The 18990-nt window shown below is 47.1% G+C and overlaps 1 protein-coding gene across 2 annotated transcripts; it reads right to left on the bottom strand.

Annotated features, from left to right (window-relative positions):
• Positions 1–5964: 5964 nt before the first annotated feature.
• Positions 5965–18385, bottom strand: LOC135809247 (calcium/calmodulin-dependent protein kinase type IV-like). 2 transcript variants are annotated; one of them, XM_065322546.1, is made up of 13 exons: positions 17862–18385; positions 14675–14753; positions 14396–14458; positions 13997–14079; positions 13316–13388; positions 12729–12767; positions 12332–12383; positions 11602–11676; positions 11156–11231; positions 10208–10325; positions 8643–8723; positions 7879–7959; positions 5965–7086 (listed from the first exon to the last, which is right to left on the bottom strand). In XM_065322546.1, exons 1-13 carry the CDS (start codon positions 17930–17932, stop codon positions 7021–7023), a joined length of 957 nt encoding a protein of 318 aa, XP_065178618.1. In that variant the 5' UTR covers positions 17933–18385; the 3' UTR covers positions 5965–7020. The 2 variants fall into 2 exon arrangements, with proteins under 2 accessions (XP_065178618.1, XP_065178617.1); XM_065322545.1 differs by having other exon boundaries at positions 5965–7057; positions 17862–18377.
• Positions 18386–18990: the final 605 nt, after the last annotated feature.

Here is an 18990-nt window from a genome sequence, read left to right as displayed (position 1 = left end):
TTGATATTTTGTTCCGATATCACTTTACATGTCATGTTCATGTAGCCCATCATCCTTACACCAGGTCATTAGTAGCCGATACAGACTGGAATGCTTCGGAGTAGATCTACGGACTTCAAAACGCTCTCTCAAGGGATTTGGGATTTGAACGGCAGGAGGTCCCCAATCTTTGGCCACAACTCCTCCTGCAGTGCAGCCTAGCCTGTGCATCAAGAAGAGCACGTTACATTGTTGGATGATTGACCCCTTGATTGACCTCTTGAACTATGTCCAACATGTCACCTATCATAATTATCACCGTATATCATCATGATATCAACCAAGGCTTACAGCACAAGAGTACAACTAACTATTAGAGAGGTTAAGATGCACGTTATTTCCGACGTGATGCGCAATTTCACGTCAAATTTGGCGTAAAACTCCAAATTTCGACGTGAGCAGCAGGTCGCTCGCGTTGATTTTTCGACGTGCGAGCAAATAACGCGAGCTGAACTTTCGCGTCACGTCGGAAATAACGTGCATCTTAACCTCTCTAATTACTTACAACTAACCTACAAGTGCAATCCGCTACATATGATTATAGTTATTATTGTACATAGCTGCTGTCGTCACAGGAGTCGGTGCATGCAGTGCATGAAAGTAATAGTTACCTTTTGCGCAAATGCATTGTTACGCCCAAACTTAGTTACGCGGTTACGGTACATATGTACTTACACAACAATGTCGTGTGACGATACCACCACTTCGAGTTCAGCAACGTTGCCAACGCAGTCTCAGTCCGTGCGACCTCAGCGGTTTGCCAGTTCTTTTGCTCCGTCAGTGGTACGCCGTGGCCTACTGTGCTGGCCACTGTCTTTACACGAATTCCACCTCCCATTTTGATGGAGACTCCGGCACGGAAGCTGGAGGCAAACACGAAACACGAAGTGGTCCACGCTTTACCCTCTTGTCCAGCCTTGATGTGGAATCCACGGCTAGCCGGCTGCAGAATGCAGATGTCGATGCACCGTGATCTTGAAATTATGGAAGTGATCGAGGAGCTGGTGTTGTTCCCGCAGCTCAGCAGCATGCAGTGTTCACCATGGTTTACCGTGTTGACTGCATAGTGTAGAGCCCGATCAATCGAGTGTGTGTTTTCCACGGTGAAGAGGCAGTATCCGTCCAGAGTTCTCTCAGGGATTTGAGACTTGACTCTTGAGCGGCAAAAGTTCCCCAGTCTTTGCCTGGCTTTGGCCAGAAATACCAAAATGTTACAGCCATGTACATGCATATTGTTAGATTGACAGCATGAAACAAGGTGGAGGACACTGTGTTCGGAAACAGTGACCTTTCTACAACCTTCCGCGGTTGGCAATTATAAAGCCATGTACATGTACTTGCAAATGTCCCCCCCCCCAAAAAAAACCCCAAGACGGCTACTATTGTTTGAGTATTGTACTTACATGTACGTGTATGTAAGAGTAAGAGCACAAAAAGTTGATAAATATGGTGGTAAAGACACACCTGGCAATATGGCGGTAAACACACGCCTGCCCACACACGCTCTCTAGGCTGCAAAGTTCTGGCACAGAGCTCTCCTTCTCACCACCACCACCATCAGTTCGCGCCTGGCGCCTCGATGCATGGCTGGCGGTATCCGGCATAGCAGGCTGGTACATCAAGTAGCGCATGGCACATAGATGATGACACAGCAACGACATAGCTCGATTGCGACGTACGTTTCGTCCCCGCTGGACTCATCAGGCAATCTTCTTCTTGGATGTCTTCATACGGAGCTTGACTCGGGAGAATGAAGTTGAAGACACCACTGCAGCTGTACTTATGGTTGATAAATATGGTGGTAAAGACACACCTGGCAATATGGCGGTAAACACACGCCTGCCCACACACGCTCTCTAGGCTGCAAAGTTCTGGCACAGAGCTCTCCTTCTCACCACTGTGTTTACCGCCATATTGCCAGGTGTGACTCTTTACCACCATATTTATCAACCATAAGTACAGCTGCAGTGGTGTCTTCAACTTTCATTCTCCCGAGCACAAAAAGTGTCAAAACAAGCACAACTCAGCAGACATCATACACAGACTGATAATAACTACAAAGTACATGTACATTGTCATGATTGTAGACTTTGTACAATTGTAGTATTAAAATTATAATAGTGACTGTCTGCACTGTACAAAAATGACTATGTACATGTACATAGTCTGTACATCTCGTAGGTCTACGTCGGTACGCGGACGGCGGTACATACATATTGTTAAATTGACAGAATGAAACAAGGTGGAGGACACCGTGTTCGGAAACAGTGACCTTACTACAACCTTCCACGGTTGGCAGAGCCCCTGTCCACTACTGGCATTAGGACCATTTGAACCATATGGGTGTTGAAACCGGTTCTGACCCTCATTATGCTAGGGGAGTTTTATTCTCCTTACGTCCGTCGTGCATTCTTTGATCGCTCCAGCCTCCTCAGTCCTGGATGACTGGATGTCGTCCTGTGATAGTCATGTAGCTACTTTTAAAAATTTTCTTTTCTTCCAACTTCTGCCCGTGGCGTCCATCTCTCAGCTCGTCAGCTGTCAACCGGAGTTACTGCCACCACCATGACACTGTCGCGAGAAGTAGGCCTTTGCGGATAATGCCGGCAGAAAAATTGGCAGAATTCGGTAAGGCTTTTTCTGGTAAGTTTCATGCATGTTTGGTATGTGGATAAAGAAATGGAGCAGAATTCGAGGAATTGCCCGCCATAAGGTTTGTATGGTTCTGCCAATTTCACTGCTTTTCGAGCAGAATCTGCCACCTTTTCGAGCATTATCCGCCAATGCCTAGGGACCGGCGGATTCTGCTCGAAAAGGTGGCAGATTCTGCTCGAAAAGCAGTGAAATTGGCAGAACCATACAAACCTTATGGCGGGCAATTCCTCGAATTCTGCTCCATTTCTTTATCCACATACCAACCAAGCATGCACGAAACTTACCAGAAAAAGTACCGAATTCTGCCAATTTTTCTGCCGGCAGAATCCGTCGGACCCTAGAACCGGGTTCACCCAAATGGTTCAAATGGTCCTAATACTAGACCGGGGCTCTGCCAACCGTGGATGGTTGTACACAGAGTAAGGTCACTGTTTCCGAACACAGCTTGTTTCCGAAGCATGCTGTCAATCTAACAATACAATCAAACAATAGGAGGACAGAGAAAGTGTTTTTACTCCGAGTTTTACGCACTAAGCGATCATCAGAAAACAGTAAACTCGGAGTAAAAACACTTTCTCTGTCCTCCTATTGTTTGAACCAGCTCTACCACTCGGTATTGAGCACTCTCTTGGACAGCCTGGAACCTCTCTGTTTTAACAATACAATCATGTATGTGTGAACTATCAAGGTTTATCTACAATGTACATGTATAATTATGTACATTGTAGCTGGTAGTTTTGAACTACATGTAGTACAGTGTACTAGTATTGGGTTCTAATACCGGTTACCGGTACATACATGTATGATGCAATTGTTAGATTGACAGCATGAAACAAGGTGGAGGACACTGTGTTCGAAAACAGTGACCTTACAACCTTCCGCGGTTGGCAGAGCCCCGGTCCCTGCGGACCATTTGAACCATAAATGGGTATCGCACCCGGTTCTGACCCTCATTATGCTAGGGGTTAGGAGATTACTCCTGATGTCGTCTTGTTGTCTTCGCTCTTTTCTTTAACTTTTATAAAAACTTCTTTTTCTTTTTTTCTTCCAACTTCTGCCCATGGCGTCCTTCTCGTGTCCTCCACCTTGTTTCATGCTGTCAATCTAACAATTGCATGAACTACAACAAGGTTTATGTTTTTCGATTTTGACAGCATGTTACAAGGCGAGGACGCGTAGTGCTCCTGACTACAACCATAACCCGGTTGGCAGAGTCCCGGTCTTGCGGCAAAATCGAAAAACATGACTGTTAAACTACCAAGCAAGGCTTCTGTGTATATACCAATAAGGTTTATCTAATGCTGGTTTACCAGTGTTGGATTATATCATACATGTATGATGTAGCTACTGGCGACTTCGCGAATTCGTGCACACGAGTCACGTCACCATAGCAACGGTCAGTGGGCCTTCTGCGCATCGAAAACAGTCCAACGTTTCGCTAGCTGCCTATTAGAGTATCACTACTTGCTATCGTGCGTTTGGAGTGTGGCTGGTGAACTGTTCGTGCTGTCGTCTGCAAGCGTCGTATGATCTCGTTGGGTCAAATGAAAACCCATTACTCGTACACGTACCATGAGAATCAATGCCGAATAATAATGATATGAATGGCGTTAGAAGGCCTGACTCGCGGATCATGGGGGGGGGGGGCATGGCGGCACGGGGAGGCCCCGAGTCCCCCCTGGCTTTGCTTTTGGAACGCAGGCCACATGAATTAATTATGTGGCCTGCGTTCCAATCATTGACCATGGACAGTCACATGATGGTGACCGCCATGAGTGATGTGGAGGGAGGGGGGGGGGGGGGGGGGGCGACCGGTGCAACCGACAGATTAGGGTACGTGTGAAACAGTGGAATATCTTTCTGACCCAGCAGGACTGCAGGGTGAAGCTGCTGACTTCAGAACTCGGTGTTACAATTTCATGTGATCACAACAACGAAATACAACTGTTTCGTCCTTTGTGGACTCATCAGCGCAGCACAGAGAAAGTGAGGCCAAACCTGATAGCAATGAAACATATAAGTTTCCAAAGCCAGATTTAAACCAGGCCCAAACGTAACTTGTCAGAGTGCTCAAACTGACAAGTCAGTTAGCTCTGAACAACGCAAACAGCCAAGGCACTACCCCACATGAGAGTGCTCAACTACTACAAGAGCAGCACATGGCTACACGTACATGTAATACAAGAAACACAGTTTATCACTCCCTTAGTATTGACTCCCATAGATTTTTGCCATACCTAAGCAGTCAAATATTCCTGCATATTTCACTCCTTAGGGCTATATTGACTGCTTAGGGGTTGCGCACTGCGCAGTTGAACGGACGGTGCCTAGTGCAGCATTGTCACTGCATGAGTAGGCGGTGGTGCAACGGTTGTGCAATCATAAAACCGGGATTCATGAGGTTATCGTTCTGGAATTTGAAATACGGACTGTTTGTCGTGATAAATCTAATATTGACTTCGTCAGGAAATAAAAACCTCGTAAAAGACCTCGGCTTCGCCTCGGTCTTTTACTCGGCTTTTATTTCCTATATTGACCTCGTACTCAGTCAACATTAGATACATATCTACCACCTAAATGTATCAAAATATTAATTTGGTAATACTAATAGAGCGGTTTGCTCAGTACTAGTACTAGTAGGGCAAGGGCTTTATGAAGCCGGGATACTAGTGCATGCATTGTAGGAAAAAATGGACGCCGGTCATCTTTTCAGTCAGTGCCCCCTCCCCGACTACTGATTAGCTCTGTATTGAGCAGCAAATTAGTTGTACTCAGTCTCCTACACTCGTGTTCTGTTCTCCCTACTCTAATGATATGTCAGGTGCGCCGGCACTCACGCTGCTGCCTGGAGTCTAACAATATGCGTGTTGAGCCGGAAATGGAATGTCGCTGTAAGCTGGCATCCCTAGTGATGTTTAGGCTGGGAGACTGTCACCATATTACGGAGCGCTCTCATGGCGCTTATGGCAATAATAGACAGTAGTCAGGGGCGGAGCTGGTCCTCCTTTTAGAGGGGGGGGGGGGGGTGCACGGCCGCACACAATGATGTATTTGTAGGATGGCTGGTGCATGTCATTCATGGTCATAACGTGCATGCTGAACATAGGGCACATGCCCCCCCCCCCCCCCCCCCCCCCCCCCCCGTGTCCCATGAGAGCTACGTGCCTGGTAATCATTAGTTTACTCAAGCTCAACTGATGAAGGGTGATTCCGGAACACAATGGATGTATCCCTCAGGGAGCGGTACTTGCAGATTTGCCGAGTGGAACGTTCTAGGTAACCTGTACTTTGAAGTAGAAAAAACGAAATAAATTCCCAGCGGAAGTTTTGCTAACGAAAAGCTGCACCCATAAAGTGGTTACAACATGGGGTATTCACTGAAGGAAACTGATAGATCATGCTAAGTGTTCGAAAAGACCAACAAACTTGAGCAGCAGGGAGTCAGCGGCTAAACGCTCCATATCGCAAACTGAAACAAGCGAGCTGCATGGCAATAGGATTCTGATCAAGTGTTTGGAAGGATAGAGGCTGTTCTGATAGCGTTAGATACTGGTAGCGATGCTGCTAGGTCATCTCAAACGGAGAAGACTGCACATCTCATGCACATGTCGAAAAGCAACGCCGGTTATAAACTATGTACAGAATGATGCAGCACGCCAGTACACCAGTACTACCAAGGGTCAGTAGCGCTGAGACCACAAAAAAAAAGTGCAGGGCCATCTAACTTTCTTGCGGAGCACGAACACTAGACAGGCACTGTAAGTATTGTGCACAAGAAAGCACTGCAGAATCAACGCCAATGCGGAAAAGGTGTTGGCTTGCCGGAGCAACGGACTGCAACAAACTACACACTGGCAGGTGCTAAGGTGTCCAGCGTGAATGGGGTCGGCAATGTGTGCCTCATAGTTAGACTGGCGGCTCCGATGAATATCGACGCCGGAAACGTACTAAAGTATAGCTGCTTGTGTAGTCATACTGCGGAAAGAAACGATGGCAGCTACTACATGCTACAAGTGAAATCAGGGACATTACTGAAAAAAGAGATCTCTCGTTTAGCCAAACGGCGGTTAGAGATTCAAGGGACATGGTGTATAAAGTGGGGTCATGGTACGCATTCGGTTGGCATGGTTGCAGGTTGGCACGTGTTCTTACTTCACAAACAGGTGGAGCATACAAGTGCTATATCAGGGAAGAGTGGATCACATCACCATCACATGATCCATGCACCGAGGGCATTGGTGGGTGGCAGAGTCAGAATCTCGCCCACTGCTACCAGTCGGCCAGCCTATCCTTGCTCAGAGGTCTTCGATGTGGATGTGGACCGTGCTATGCGCTGCATGGCGATAATGCCGCCGATCGCTTTCTGCAGGTGCACACGACCACGCCAGGCAGCTGGAATGTAAACCCCGATAAATCCATTTCCTCACTTTTTGGATAAATGGCCAAAAGTATTCATTTTTATGTGCGGTTTGTATCTAATCCATGGTTGGATTTGCAATTGCAATAGTCAGATTTTGAATTTGAAATTTTGCCTGGTGGTACCTCTAGCCCTTCTGAGTACACTGCGCTGAAAATCAGATTTTCTCTAATTTGACAATTATCAGGTTTTGCATCTCAGCTGTTCACATGCAGGCCACCTCAGCAGTGTGGGTTTCGCGATCATGCGGCACAGTGCGGCACAGTGCGGCACGGTGTGATGAAGTCTCAGTGACTGTCATGCACACACACTTTAGATACACCTCTGTCAAACCAATTCGACCATTCCATCTACTCTAACATCACGCTATACCGTTGCAATCCAGCTGGCCATCTTCACATGCCGGCAACATCAGCTGGAACTTTTTGCACAGCATGAGATGCTCCTACAATGGTAACGCATCGCAGCCCGGTGGATGGCTGTGGACGGTGTTGGCCTGGTCACAAGACCAGGCCAACACCGTCCACAGCCATCCACCGGGCTGGGGAAGTCAGACAGGGGCATCTACATGGACTTTGCATCACGTAGTAACCATGGTAACAAACAATAGGTCATGTTGTTGCTGATAAGCCTGCCATGGCAACATAGCCACCCGTAGCTGTCAGTTCGCAGTCTATCGCTGAATCATGCGCGAGATATACCATTCCAATTCCAATTACATAATTATTATAGAATAATCCAAACCATGCAATGATCCGAATCCATACCTTGAACTTCTTGCGAGCGCTGTTGAACTCTCTCAGGTTTTCCAGCGTCTTGTCGAGCCGTACAGTGGGTGTCGTGTCACCCTGTATAAACACCGCATCAGACGGGCACAACAACCAAAAGGCCACTATCGAACCAGACAATACAACCCAGCTCAGCCAGGTGGACAAAAGTAGTTCTCTCCGGCGCACAGAAAGCTCAGAGATCATAAACGAGACCCGGAGAACTATTCAGCCATGCACAGTGAAAGCGAGTAGCTCCCGCCCATGCTTACTCCAAGTTTGTTTCAATCAGGATGTGGAGTTCAGGATTTTCTGCTATGCTTGATATTTTCAGTGGACTCATCCACAACAACTCAGTGATCTGGTACATACAGTGATGCTATTTTCACGGTGTACTGACAGTATCGGAAATAGCCTTCCAGGCTACATGTACCGGCGAAAGTACATCTGAAGTACATGGTATATACACGGAAGCCTTGCTTGGTAGTTTAATTAAAACATGTTTTTTCGATTTTGACAGCATGTTACAAGGGTTTTCCCAATACGGTTCAAATGGTCGCAAGACCGGGACTCTGCCAACCGGGTTATGGTTGTAGTCAGGAGCACTACGCGTCCTAGCCTTGTAACATGCTGTCAAAATCGAAAATCTGAAGTACATGTATGTGTATTAAAAGCTACAGACTGTGTTTAGTCACATTCAACATGGGCTGGACAGCATCGGTCTCATGCGGAGTTCTACAGGAGAAACGAGGCCAGCCGCGTACCTTCACCCATGGATGCTGCAATGCCTGACTGGCCGTCAGCCTCTGCTGTGGATTTAACACCAGCAGCTTGGAAATCAAGTCCTGCAGGGGACATGACACAACACAAGGCCATGCTGTACACGGTAAAACACACCGCAGTATGCTGATGTGCGTGTACACGTACTGCAGTAAAACCAGGTTTAAGCGACCACCCCACGGTGCAAGCAAAAGCGGTCGTTAAAAAGGGGAAGTTAGGTCTAAAATCAAATTTTCACCAGTTGTAGTGTTCGGGGTGCGGAGTCGAATGGTCTTGGTCCGAGGAAGCTGAGACGCTCCCTTCCTTCTCTATTCCCAATCGAACTCGCGCACTTCCACCGAAACTGGGTGACTGCGCCCTACTAGATGGGGATTTGTATCCAAAATGTCACTAAAAGCGCCACGTCGTTCTTATAAAAGCACAGATGACCGTGATTGACCCATATGTTGTAGTCTTCTGGATGCTGAATCGACTGGTTTTGGTCCGAAAAGGCTGCGATGTAGCATTCGGCCCTTATTCCCAATCAAACACGGCTGGAAAAGCGGTCACGTGCTCGTGCGTACACCAGTCACCTGGTCACCGTGCCTGCAGGCTACAACTTACAGCATGTTTGGGCGAGTTTCTGTCACTCAAGTTGAACCTTTGCACCTTTGAGTTGAACCTTGGTGTGAAATTTGTCGCAGACACACGCACACGCTAGCACACACACACACACATCCGATGATGTGCAATGAGGACAGCGTTATAGTGATCACTGGTGCGAACACTCGAATGACCCTACCTGCCAAGGGGCTTCTTCAGCAAGTAGTACAGGCGGTCTTTAGAACCAGGTCCCACAGTGTCTGTGTAGAACTGTCGGTGCATGGAAATACGGTCGCTAGGAACAGGTGGTCGCTAAACCCAGAGGTCACTTACACCAGGTTTTACTGTACTATTGACAACCGGTCCCGAACCGGTCATGAACCGGTCATGAACCGGTCCTGAACCGGATTGAATAGGAGATACCAATGCTACATTCTGCATCGTTTTATTAAAAAAGTTAGTGCCTACAGTCCATTCATAAAAAGATGGGCTCTGGCTCTGGCGAGCTCCCGTATTTGGCGATTTTTCGTGATTTCATCGTACACAGTGCAGTGCTGCGAAATTTGAAATTTGAAAAAGGGTCCAAAAAGGGTACCTGAACTGGGGTTCAAACCGCACAATGCACTGCTGCAGACAGGGTCAAACGGCCTGGATTTTTATGGTTTTTCCCAATTCAATGCTTTGGGGGCAAAACCTGGCCGAAATCCTATTCTTGTTATGGCTTGCTTTTTGGAGAAAAAAACTTCAGAAACATAATTGGAAGAGGATTCCATAGAGGATTGCAGAAAAAATTCTAAAAAAACTCAACGTTTGACCCATTTATGGCCAAAAGCTAGAAGTTCATTTTTTCTGAATGGACTGTAGGTCACTTTATGCAGCATCTAACACGGATGCAATTTCCGCTCCACATCAAACGAGGGACCGGGACAGGAGAGGAGAGAAAACCGCATGGCATAGAGTAAGTTACCTTTGCATCTCCGCTGATGTGATCCCAGTAGGGCGGAACGAACTCAAAGTCACACTGAATGATACGCATGAACATGCGTTGATCGTCCTCCTCAAAGAAAGGCTCAAAACCGCACAACCTGCAAAACAGAATAATATACGCATTACATCAAAGCAAACACAACATTCGGTTTCCAACCAACTGAACCGGGGTAAGGGGAAGAGGCAGAGGAGTGAGTCCGGTGCCCTGTGAATTGATAACCTAATAGTGAATTTGCCCCCCCCCCCCCCCGCACACCAATCTTGGGCTAGCTGACGAGAAAGGAAAGAGAAGGGAAAGAGATACAAATGATGAGTTGAGTTCAGGTAAGTATGCAGTATTTATTGCACACCATACGAATCCTATTGGAAGTACAATGTAATGACTAATGGCAATCGCCTCTGTAGACTGAGGGTGCACTCAGCCTAATCTAAGCAGGCAACCAGGATGCCAAAAGACATGACATCTGTGCCGCCAGGGACAGCAGTAAAGCAGGCTAAGGGAACTGGCACAATTCATGAGCTTGGCAGGACTGCCAGACACTGCTGGCTTCAAATGCCTAGCCTAGCCTACTCCTGCTTCGCCCTACAAAGTACGAGCGAGCAGATGCCTACACATGCTAGCTTTGTGACAAGAGGGCACACTCAGTTGCCATGCGGCATGCGTTCTGCACTATGTTTCAGAAAATCTGCAGCCAGAAGCATGTGCTCGTATTGGGCTGATGACGAAAGGTATGACCACCTTCTCCGGCAACATTGCCACCCCCCCCCCCCCCCCTACCCCCAGCATGACACAAACACATACATAATAATAATCTGAGGTCGTGAAAACGAGAAGTCATTACCAATACCATCTTTGCTGAAGGGGGGGGGGGGGGGGTAAAGTACCGGCCCCGTCTCTTAGTTGTGAGAACATAGACGTAAGACTTACAGAATGTATGCAATGACACCGATTGCCCACAGGTCGACTGCGCTGTTGTAGGCCTTGCCTCTGAGAACTTCAGGTGCTGTGATGCATGCGAACAGCCATATACAATACAATAGTACATGCAGACACACAAACCCACACATACACGCACGTGCGCACACACACACAAACCCACACACACACACACATATATACACACACATCAGATGATGTGCAACGAGGACAGCATTACAGAGATAACTGGTGCAAACGCTCGAATGACCCTACCTGCCAATGGGCTTGTTCAGCAATTAGTACAAACAATTCTTTTTACGTAGCAGGCAGAGGAAAGGAGGGTTCAGTGCATTTCTGAGTTCCACGTTACCATAATCTTCAGGCGAGCAGTTGCTCTTGTGTACATGCATTTTTAAAGGAATTCGGAGTTACTAGGCTGGTATGAGCTGACCCACCGACATATCCAGGTGTTCCGCAGACTGTCATCTTGGCCGTTGATGCGTTCATCACACGGGACAGGCCAAAGTCAGCTGCAGAACAGAAACCCGCAAGAAGAGCCATCCACTCTACGGATTAGCATTCACATTCATCCCAACGTCCCATGCATGCATCCTCGCAGTGTACACTGTATCAGCCATTGGTATCTGCAATAAGATGGTAGATGTTGATATACTTACCTAGTCTACAAGATTAGCTGATTGAGATTTCAGATCAAAATAGTGCAGGGCCTAGTCAGTAGCACTGGAATTTATACACATGTGCGTGTGTGTGCTACATGGTGGGTGCATGCGCACAACTTTTATACAACAATCACTTCTACGTCATTCCATGTGTTTCTCTCGGTAACGTTATTTTCCATTTGCTCCCATGCTCTCGCCTGTTCCAGGTGACATGGCTGTTTAAAATGCCAGCAAAAACAACAATGAGAGTGACAACAGATACTGTTGCAGCATCAACAGCAGCAGCAGCAGCGGCAGCCGTAGAGCCAGCAGTAGCAGCGACAGTTGTCTCATTCCATGTGTGCCTACTACATAGTTGCCGCCAAATCATCAGTACAAGTACAGTTGATTCCTGCCTGCCTTGTCCCATTGAACAAAAGTCAGATCAAGTGGTTAGCTCAGCTACTGTTTGCAAGACAGTGTTGGATGTGTACGGAGCCTAGCTATACCGGCATCTGTACCCTACCTAGCTTGATCGGTGCATCCGGCTCTGCACTTTCATATAGTAGATTCTCCGGCTACATGGACCACATGGACAAGGAACACATGAAGAAAGACAGTTACACAGAATAGACGCGGCAAGGCATGCCTAAACAGGCAAGGCATGCCTAAACTTGCATGTTTTTAATACATCACAATAACCCATGGACTGAGCGGAACTGAAAAATTCATGTTTCGAACTCCCGAGCAACCATAATATGTGTCCAACATTTAAAAACAGCATCACGCCTGTGCCCAATCAAGATCCGGCTGAGCGACCATGATTGGATTGCTAGCTGGAGCCCGTGCATAGCGGCTAGTGTGCCAAACGTCCCTTTGCAGCATGACTTTCAGCATGGTGCAGAGATCATGTTTGGACTCACCTTCAAATCGCGATGGATGATCTTGCGTTCGTGAAGATACTGCAAGAAACCCAAACACATGACATAATGATTCCCGGCCTCCAGTAGAGCAGCAAGATTCATACTATTCATAATACACCTCAGTGCACAAAGCAACGGCCGATTGAGATTTCGAAAGCCAGAATTGGAAGAAACTTGCCTCTTTCACATAATTTTTTTCACAAACAATGAATTGCCAGCTGTTCCAAAAAGCGTGCCGCTCCGATAGCAGCATTGCATCTTGCCTATACACTGTACTCCGATCATACGTAGGCATGATATGCACAGTGAGTGGTGGAGCGAGTACTTCCAAGACTACAAAACTGTAACTTGTCAGACACAACACGACCAGAGGTTCCGATGTGATCGATGAGTTCATCATGTTGGACCACTAGCAAAACCTTTATGATCCGAAAAAGAATCATTGAATTGAGAATAATAATAACAATAATAATAATTGGTACTATACTGTAGTAGCTACTGCCAACAAAAATCTGTTCTCTTCCCCCCCCCCCCCCCCATCAATCCCTTTCTAAATAATAGGTCATGTAGAATACCTAGCCACTCACCGCTACGGCCTCCAGGACCTGACGTACTGCATCTGACGCATCCTTTTCTGTGTACGACCCTCTGTCAATAATTCTAGAAGAGAAACAACGGGCAGTGGAAAGCCGCACCATAACTCATACATGATCCAGTCGCCGGGCAACATTTTGGTCTCGGTTTCCAAAATGCGATATTAGGTTTCCAAAATGCGAAATTAGGTTTCCAAAATGCGAAATTAGGTTTCCAAAATGGTACTCAAATACATTCATTCTGTGACACATGCATATACACATGCATGTATTTCAGGAAGTATGCATGTTCCGAGTGCTGAGCAGGCACCGGGTCAGCCAGACTGCCTGAACAAGAGATACATGAGTACATTCAGCACTGGTCCAACCATCAGTTCGTTTCGAACCCAAGCATCAAATCAAGATGCTGCCTAGAAGGAACATAGCACTGGACATTGGGTTGACAAGCACTGAGATGGGGTAGAATCCGGGTAACTACCCTGACACCTTTACTCAATTTCGGAAATGCAAACCGGTGACAAAAAGTCCTGGTTTCAGCTCAGCTATGCCACAGAGACCTATAGTAATACCGACAGTACTATAGGGCAGGCCATAAAATAAAATAAAGTAAATTATCGTGTCCGTTCCCGAAGGGAACTCACGACGGTCGCTAACACCCGGTAGGGCAGGCCATACCTATCAAATAGTTCACCGCCGGTGACCAGTTCCAGGATGAGCTGAACTTCATTGCTTGTCTCGAACATTTCTCTCAGTTTGATCTAGAGAAGGTGGGGAGAAGCAGGGCATGGCAAAACTCGGATCATTATGTCACTTACTAAGTGTGTAAGAATCAGGTGCACAGTGGCCGCATGTTAGTTGGGCTAGCTATTCAGTGCCGTGGAGCTGCACTTGGCGAAGGAGCTTTAAGGCCTTGCTAAGATGACAATAACTGTGTGTGTGTGTGTATGCGTGGCACTGAGGGAGCAGAAACTGTAGACGGCGAGGGAGAATGGTCTGGCTTGAACTGACATGGTCATGAAGCAAGCCTACAGGCTACACATGCATGCAGTACACATAATGAAAAGAACAACTTACTATATTAGGGTGATCAAGTCCGATCATTATATCTACTTCGACTTCGGCGATCTTTTTAAACGTCTGGACAAGGGAGAGCAAAGCACGGACAATATACCCTGACCACCATGATAATACTTGTGAATGGCAATATACCCTACACCGGTATGATCAACACGCATGTATGCTACACGTAGCGCACTCAAAATTCAAAAGGTTAGTTATTTAAAGACATGCATGCTGGAACGAGAAACACAGCCGCAGTATCGCTGGCAAGTTACCTGTACTAGTATTGCTTACCTCTTTGTCGATACATTTGAGGGCATACTCCTTGCCAGTTTGTCTATGCTTGCAGCGTTTGACAACAGATGTTACACCTCTGCATTACACAAGCACAAATCAGCAAAGGAAAGGGTCAGTACATGAGGTGACTAATCACTGCTACCACAGTTTTCATTGGCTAAAGGGTACAAGAACATCCAATGCAATAGTAGAATGCAACACACACACACACACACGCACGCACACACACACACACGCAAGCAGGCACGCATACACACGCACACACACACACACACACACACACACACACACACACACACACACACACACACACACACATGCACACACACATACACAAACCATGCGTGTGAATAAGCATGCTTGTAGGGCAAGGACCTTTCGTCATTTGATTGAGTGTTGAAGTATAAAATGAAAGTCTGCATGCCTGTATTGTTACTTCACACACAGACGCACACAGGACGATTCCTGTAGTGACTTGAAGGCATACACAGCTGGTTAAAACACGGTGCTGTGAAAAGCATCCGCTACTGATTCAGGAACCAGTCAATACTGTTACCTGTGATGCACACATGAGCGACAGTCTATAACCAGCGGCCCCACCAGGCACAGCAAGTAACACTAGTTTGGCAAACACAGTTCCATTCTAAACTGCAGCATGTTTCCCCACGGACTGCTTCTCCATAGGGTATACTGCAGAAAGTGCTACCCAGGGGCGGGCAGTAGTTCCTAACACTACTTCAGAAGCAGTGGGTGTGTTAGGCATGACATAATGGTCACCGGTAGCAAATACATGCCTTGACCAGTCACAGCATTGTTTGCATTGCTTGGCATCACTCAAACTATGAAAGTAGTGGGTGGCGACAAGCGGAGGCAAGTGTAGATGAATTGTTACAGTAACGTGTTTTCACAATTCGAATTCATCAAGTGATCACACGTTTCACAAACTGTCAGTCTACTGAAGGTGTGCTGTGCTACAGGCTGTCATTACAAGACACCCAGATAATCAAGTTTGCCTTTTAATTAAATACAGCAATTGACACTTACGCCAGTCACGGAAAAGCCTGGCAGAGATACCACCGGTCTTTTCTAAGTTTTCTTTACACTTCTTTGCTAAAACCTAGCCTAAACCTCACCGACTTAGTGTGAATTTTGCTCCTATGCGATGACATCACTCCAATCTTCTTCTTTTTTTTATCACAAGTCCAAACCCAAGTCAAAGCAGATTGAGCAAAACCAGTTCCAGATTTCTGCTGAAATGAGGAATCGACAGATACATGTATACTGGTAAGTTGTATTGTGTAATTACTATGCTTTCCTAGATTTGCAAGATTTGCATGTCTGGGATGGATGCTTTTGCTTTGGTGTGCTTCAAGTGGTCCGACTACATTTACGGTCACGGCACTAGTAGGTAGCTGGAAAGCCTGTCCCCGCCTCCCAGCTGGGGCATTCTGGCAACACCAGGCGGAAAAAAAGAGTTGAATTATTGCAGTGTTGATGGAAGAGAGTGTGTGAGCCTAAAAGCAAATGTAATACATGCACGCATCACACACGCTAACATGTTTCTGCAGTTCAGCAGTACAAGATTGTGCACAGCTTACTTCTGACCAGGAAATGTGTGAGTACAGTCAGTACAGAAGAGATAAACTAACCTACTTGGCATACCCAAGCCAAGGAAATGGAGAACAAGCACACAGCCCATCTAATTAGCTTGTGCACCACAGACCAGCCCTGTTGCGCTCAACACTGCCACACACTGCACTGATCCAGCATGAGTGCTTTGAGTTTGATGCAGTACCCAGTACTTTAGTGTTGTATGTTGGAGAGTGGATGATTTTGTTGCACTTTCCTTGTAAACAAGCCTAGTCAGCGCATGGAGTGCTGCACTGTGACAACCACACTTTGCACTGTGCTGGACATGTGGATGCATTTTCCCTAGGTTCATGCAGCATGCCATCTGTGCCAAGATGAAATGCAACACAGCTTTCACAAGCCCTACACTACAGCTGGAGCAATAGTTGAGTTGAGGCCTACCAGTAATGGCCCATTAGAAATAAAATAAGAGAAATAAAAAGCAGGAAAGACGGATAAGGTGCGTGTGTGCGTGGTGTGAGAGAGAAAAACTATTTTGGTTCCTGCTTTCCCTTAGCTGAGTAACTATTAATTTAATAATAATATTCTGGGGACTGTTGATTGATGTAGCAGTAAAAATAATATTTTTTTTTACTGCTACATCAATCAACAGTCCCCAGAATCACCCATCATGCTGAGTGAACCAGGCAATCATGCCAGCTATGATAAGCACTTGCACAGTTGCAGACCGGCAACGAAAAGCATTATATTTTGCGAGTTACCAGGTTACTGAATCATAAACTTCTCAATCAGTACTAGTACTACTACTAGTGTCCAAGCACTTCGACCAGCCATACCCGGGGCAGTCACATAGCTGTTACGTTCTTCTCACAGATACACACAAGATATGACTTTAGCTAAACAGTTTTACTGAGTTTAAACTTTAGTTTAGGCGCAACGAAGCGCCCAAAATCAGCATCACCATTATCAATGCCCTAGCGCCCTACGTACCCACAGCCTGCGCAGCATATGTAGGTGCACGTCGGGTTGCAAAACACCCCTTCATCATGGATCCCGACATAAGCACAGTACACGCCACGGACAAACGGCTCGTTGAACGCTGCCGCTCGGACCTCCTCCCCCGGTGACCCGATATCTTTCCATCGAAATGAGGAACACCACTGCGGCATCGCCCTCAACAGCGCAATCGTGTCATTCTCTCTCTGTCACAAGAGAGCATATTTTCCGAATCAATGAAGATCGATTTGCAGCCCCACTACTGCTGATTTAGATCACAACAAATCAGCCACGATCACTAACGGCGTAACGACGATACAGTACAAGTATGGAGGCGCAGCCTAGATTGGGTCATGTCAGTACGTTATGTTTGAGCGCAGTTTGTGTCACTGGAAGGCACCCGTCCGAACATTCAGACGGCAGCGCACCCCGCAGTGCAATGCCAGCGCAGTGCGGTGTGTCCGGCGGAACGATCGCAAACAATGCGGAAAAACAATAATATCACGGACAGCAGCAGCAGCAGCATGCCAGCTATCGGGAGGTCGCACTGCAGGTACACTTCACTACCATCGTGCCCCCACTGACCCTCCGTCCTCACCTGCCAAGTTGGTCCAAAACTTCATAGTGCTTTCGAACATCATCGTCCTTCCCGCCTGCTGACTCCGACATGGTTACACTGAGCTAGCACACCGACGTCGACACTCCGGTTGCAACTCTGCTACAGTACGAGTATTGAAGAGCCCCTTCAGGTGGCCCGACCATCCACGGCCACGGCACACCAAGTAAAAGTGAGTTAGCGTCGCTCTTGTCCACAATGACTTGTGTGACTTGGGCCAAACACAGTCTCTAACGCGACGTTACGTGCCGCTGGCTCACACTCGAATATCGCGGACACTGTGTTGGTGAACGAAAATAAACAAAAAAGGGGTAGGTGTTGCACTGCATGCAGTGACTAGTGAGTAGTGGCTGCAGTACTGCAGTCTGCACTGTTGACTCTACACAACACTCGTCAACAGTCTAGAGAGTAGAGTCTCCACTGCCACCGATGTCCGCTCACCGGTTGATCTACGACGACCCTCGCACTGAGCTCGACAGTCCCAGGCGATACAGTCGACGAGTCAGTCCGCCGTGTTGTACTTGTAGAGTGTGATGTGGATCTACACTGCCACAGAGTCAGTGCCAGGTCTGTGTGTGTCTACTCGGTAACGCTACTACAGTACAGCCTACAGCCTAGGAGACCATGGAGACCCAGTACCGTCACCCAGCCAGCGCAGAGCTATGTCGAGGCTCGCTCTTTTCACAAGACTGTCATGTCAGTGTACATTTTTCGGGCCCGTGTGCTGACAAGCTGAACCAGCTGTGCTCACAGTAAATGCATGTAGATCGGATTTCATTGAGCAGCACAGTTAATTAGTCACTACGTGTAGCTCCTGTATGGAGTCAGTCACCCTGTTGTTCATCTTTGCTTCCCAACTAAACTGCTTCCCAACTAGACTTCCAGTGCATGCAGCCGTCAGGCGTCAGTGAGATACTACTCATGTACTAGTAGTACTGACTCCATTTCCGGAGAAGGCAGCCATGGCTAGCCAGCCAGCAGTATAGTAATGCTCTTTTCTGTTCCTACGGAAGTACACCGTGTAGTGTATCACTGTACTAGTAGTAGTACATGTATGTGAAAAACTCTACGGTCACTCGATCGATCCATCGTGACTGTGATGATGGCAAGG

Source organism: Sycon ciliatum, chromosome 2 (assembly GCF_964019385.1).
Source record: "Sycon ciliatum chromosome 2, ocSycCili1.1, whole genome shotgun sequence".
NCBI classification, from domain to species: Eukaryota; Metazoa; Porifera; class Calcarea; order Leucosolenida; family Sycettidae; genus Sycon; species Sycon ciliatum.
The sequence above is the reverse complement of the archived record's forward strand: the minus strand, read 5'-3'. Positions and strand labels throughout refer to the sequence as shown.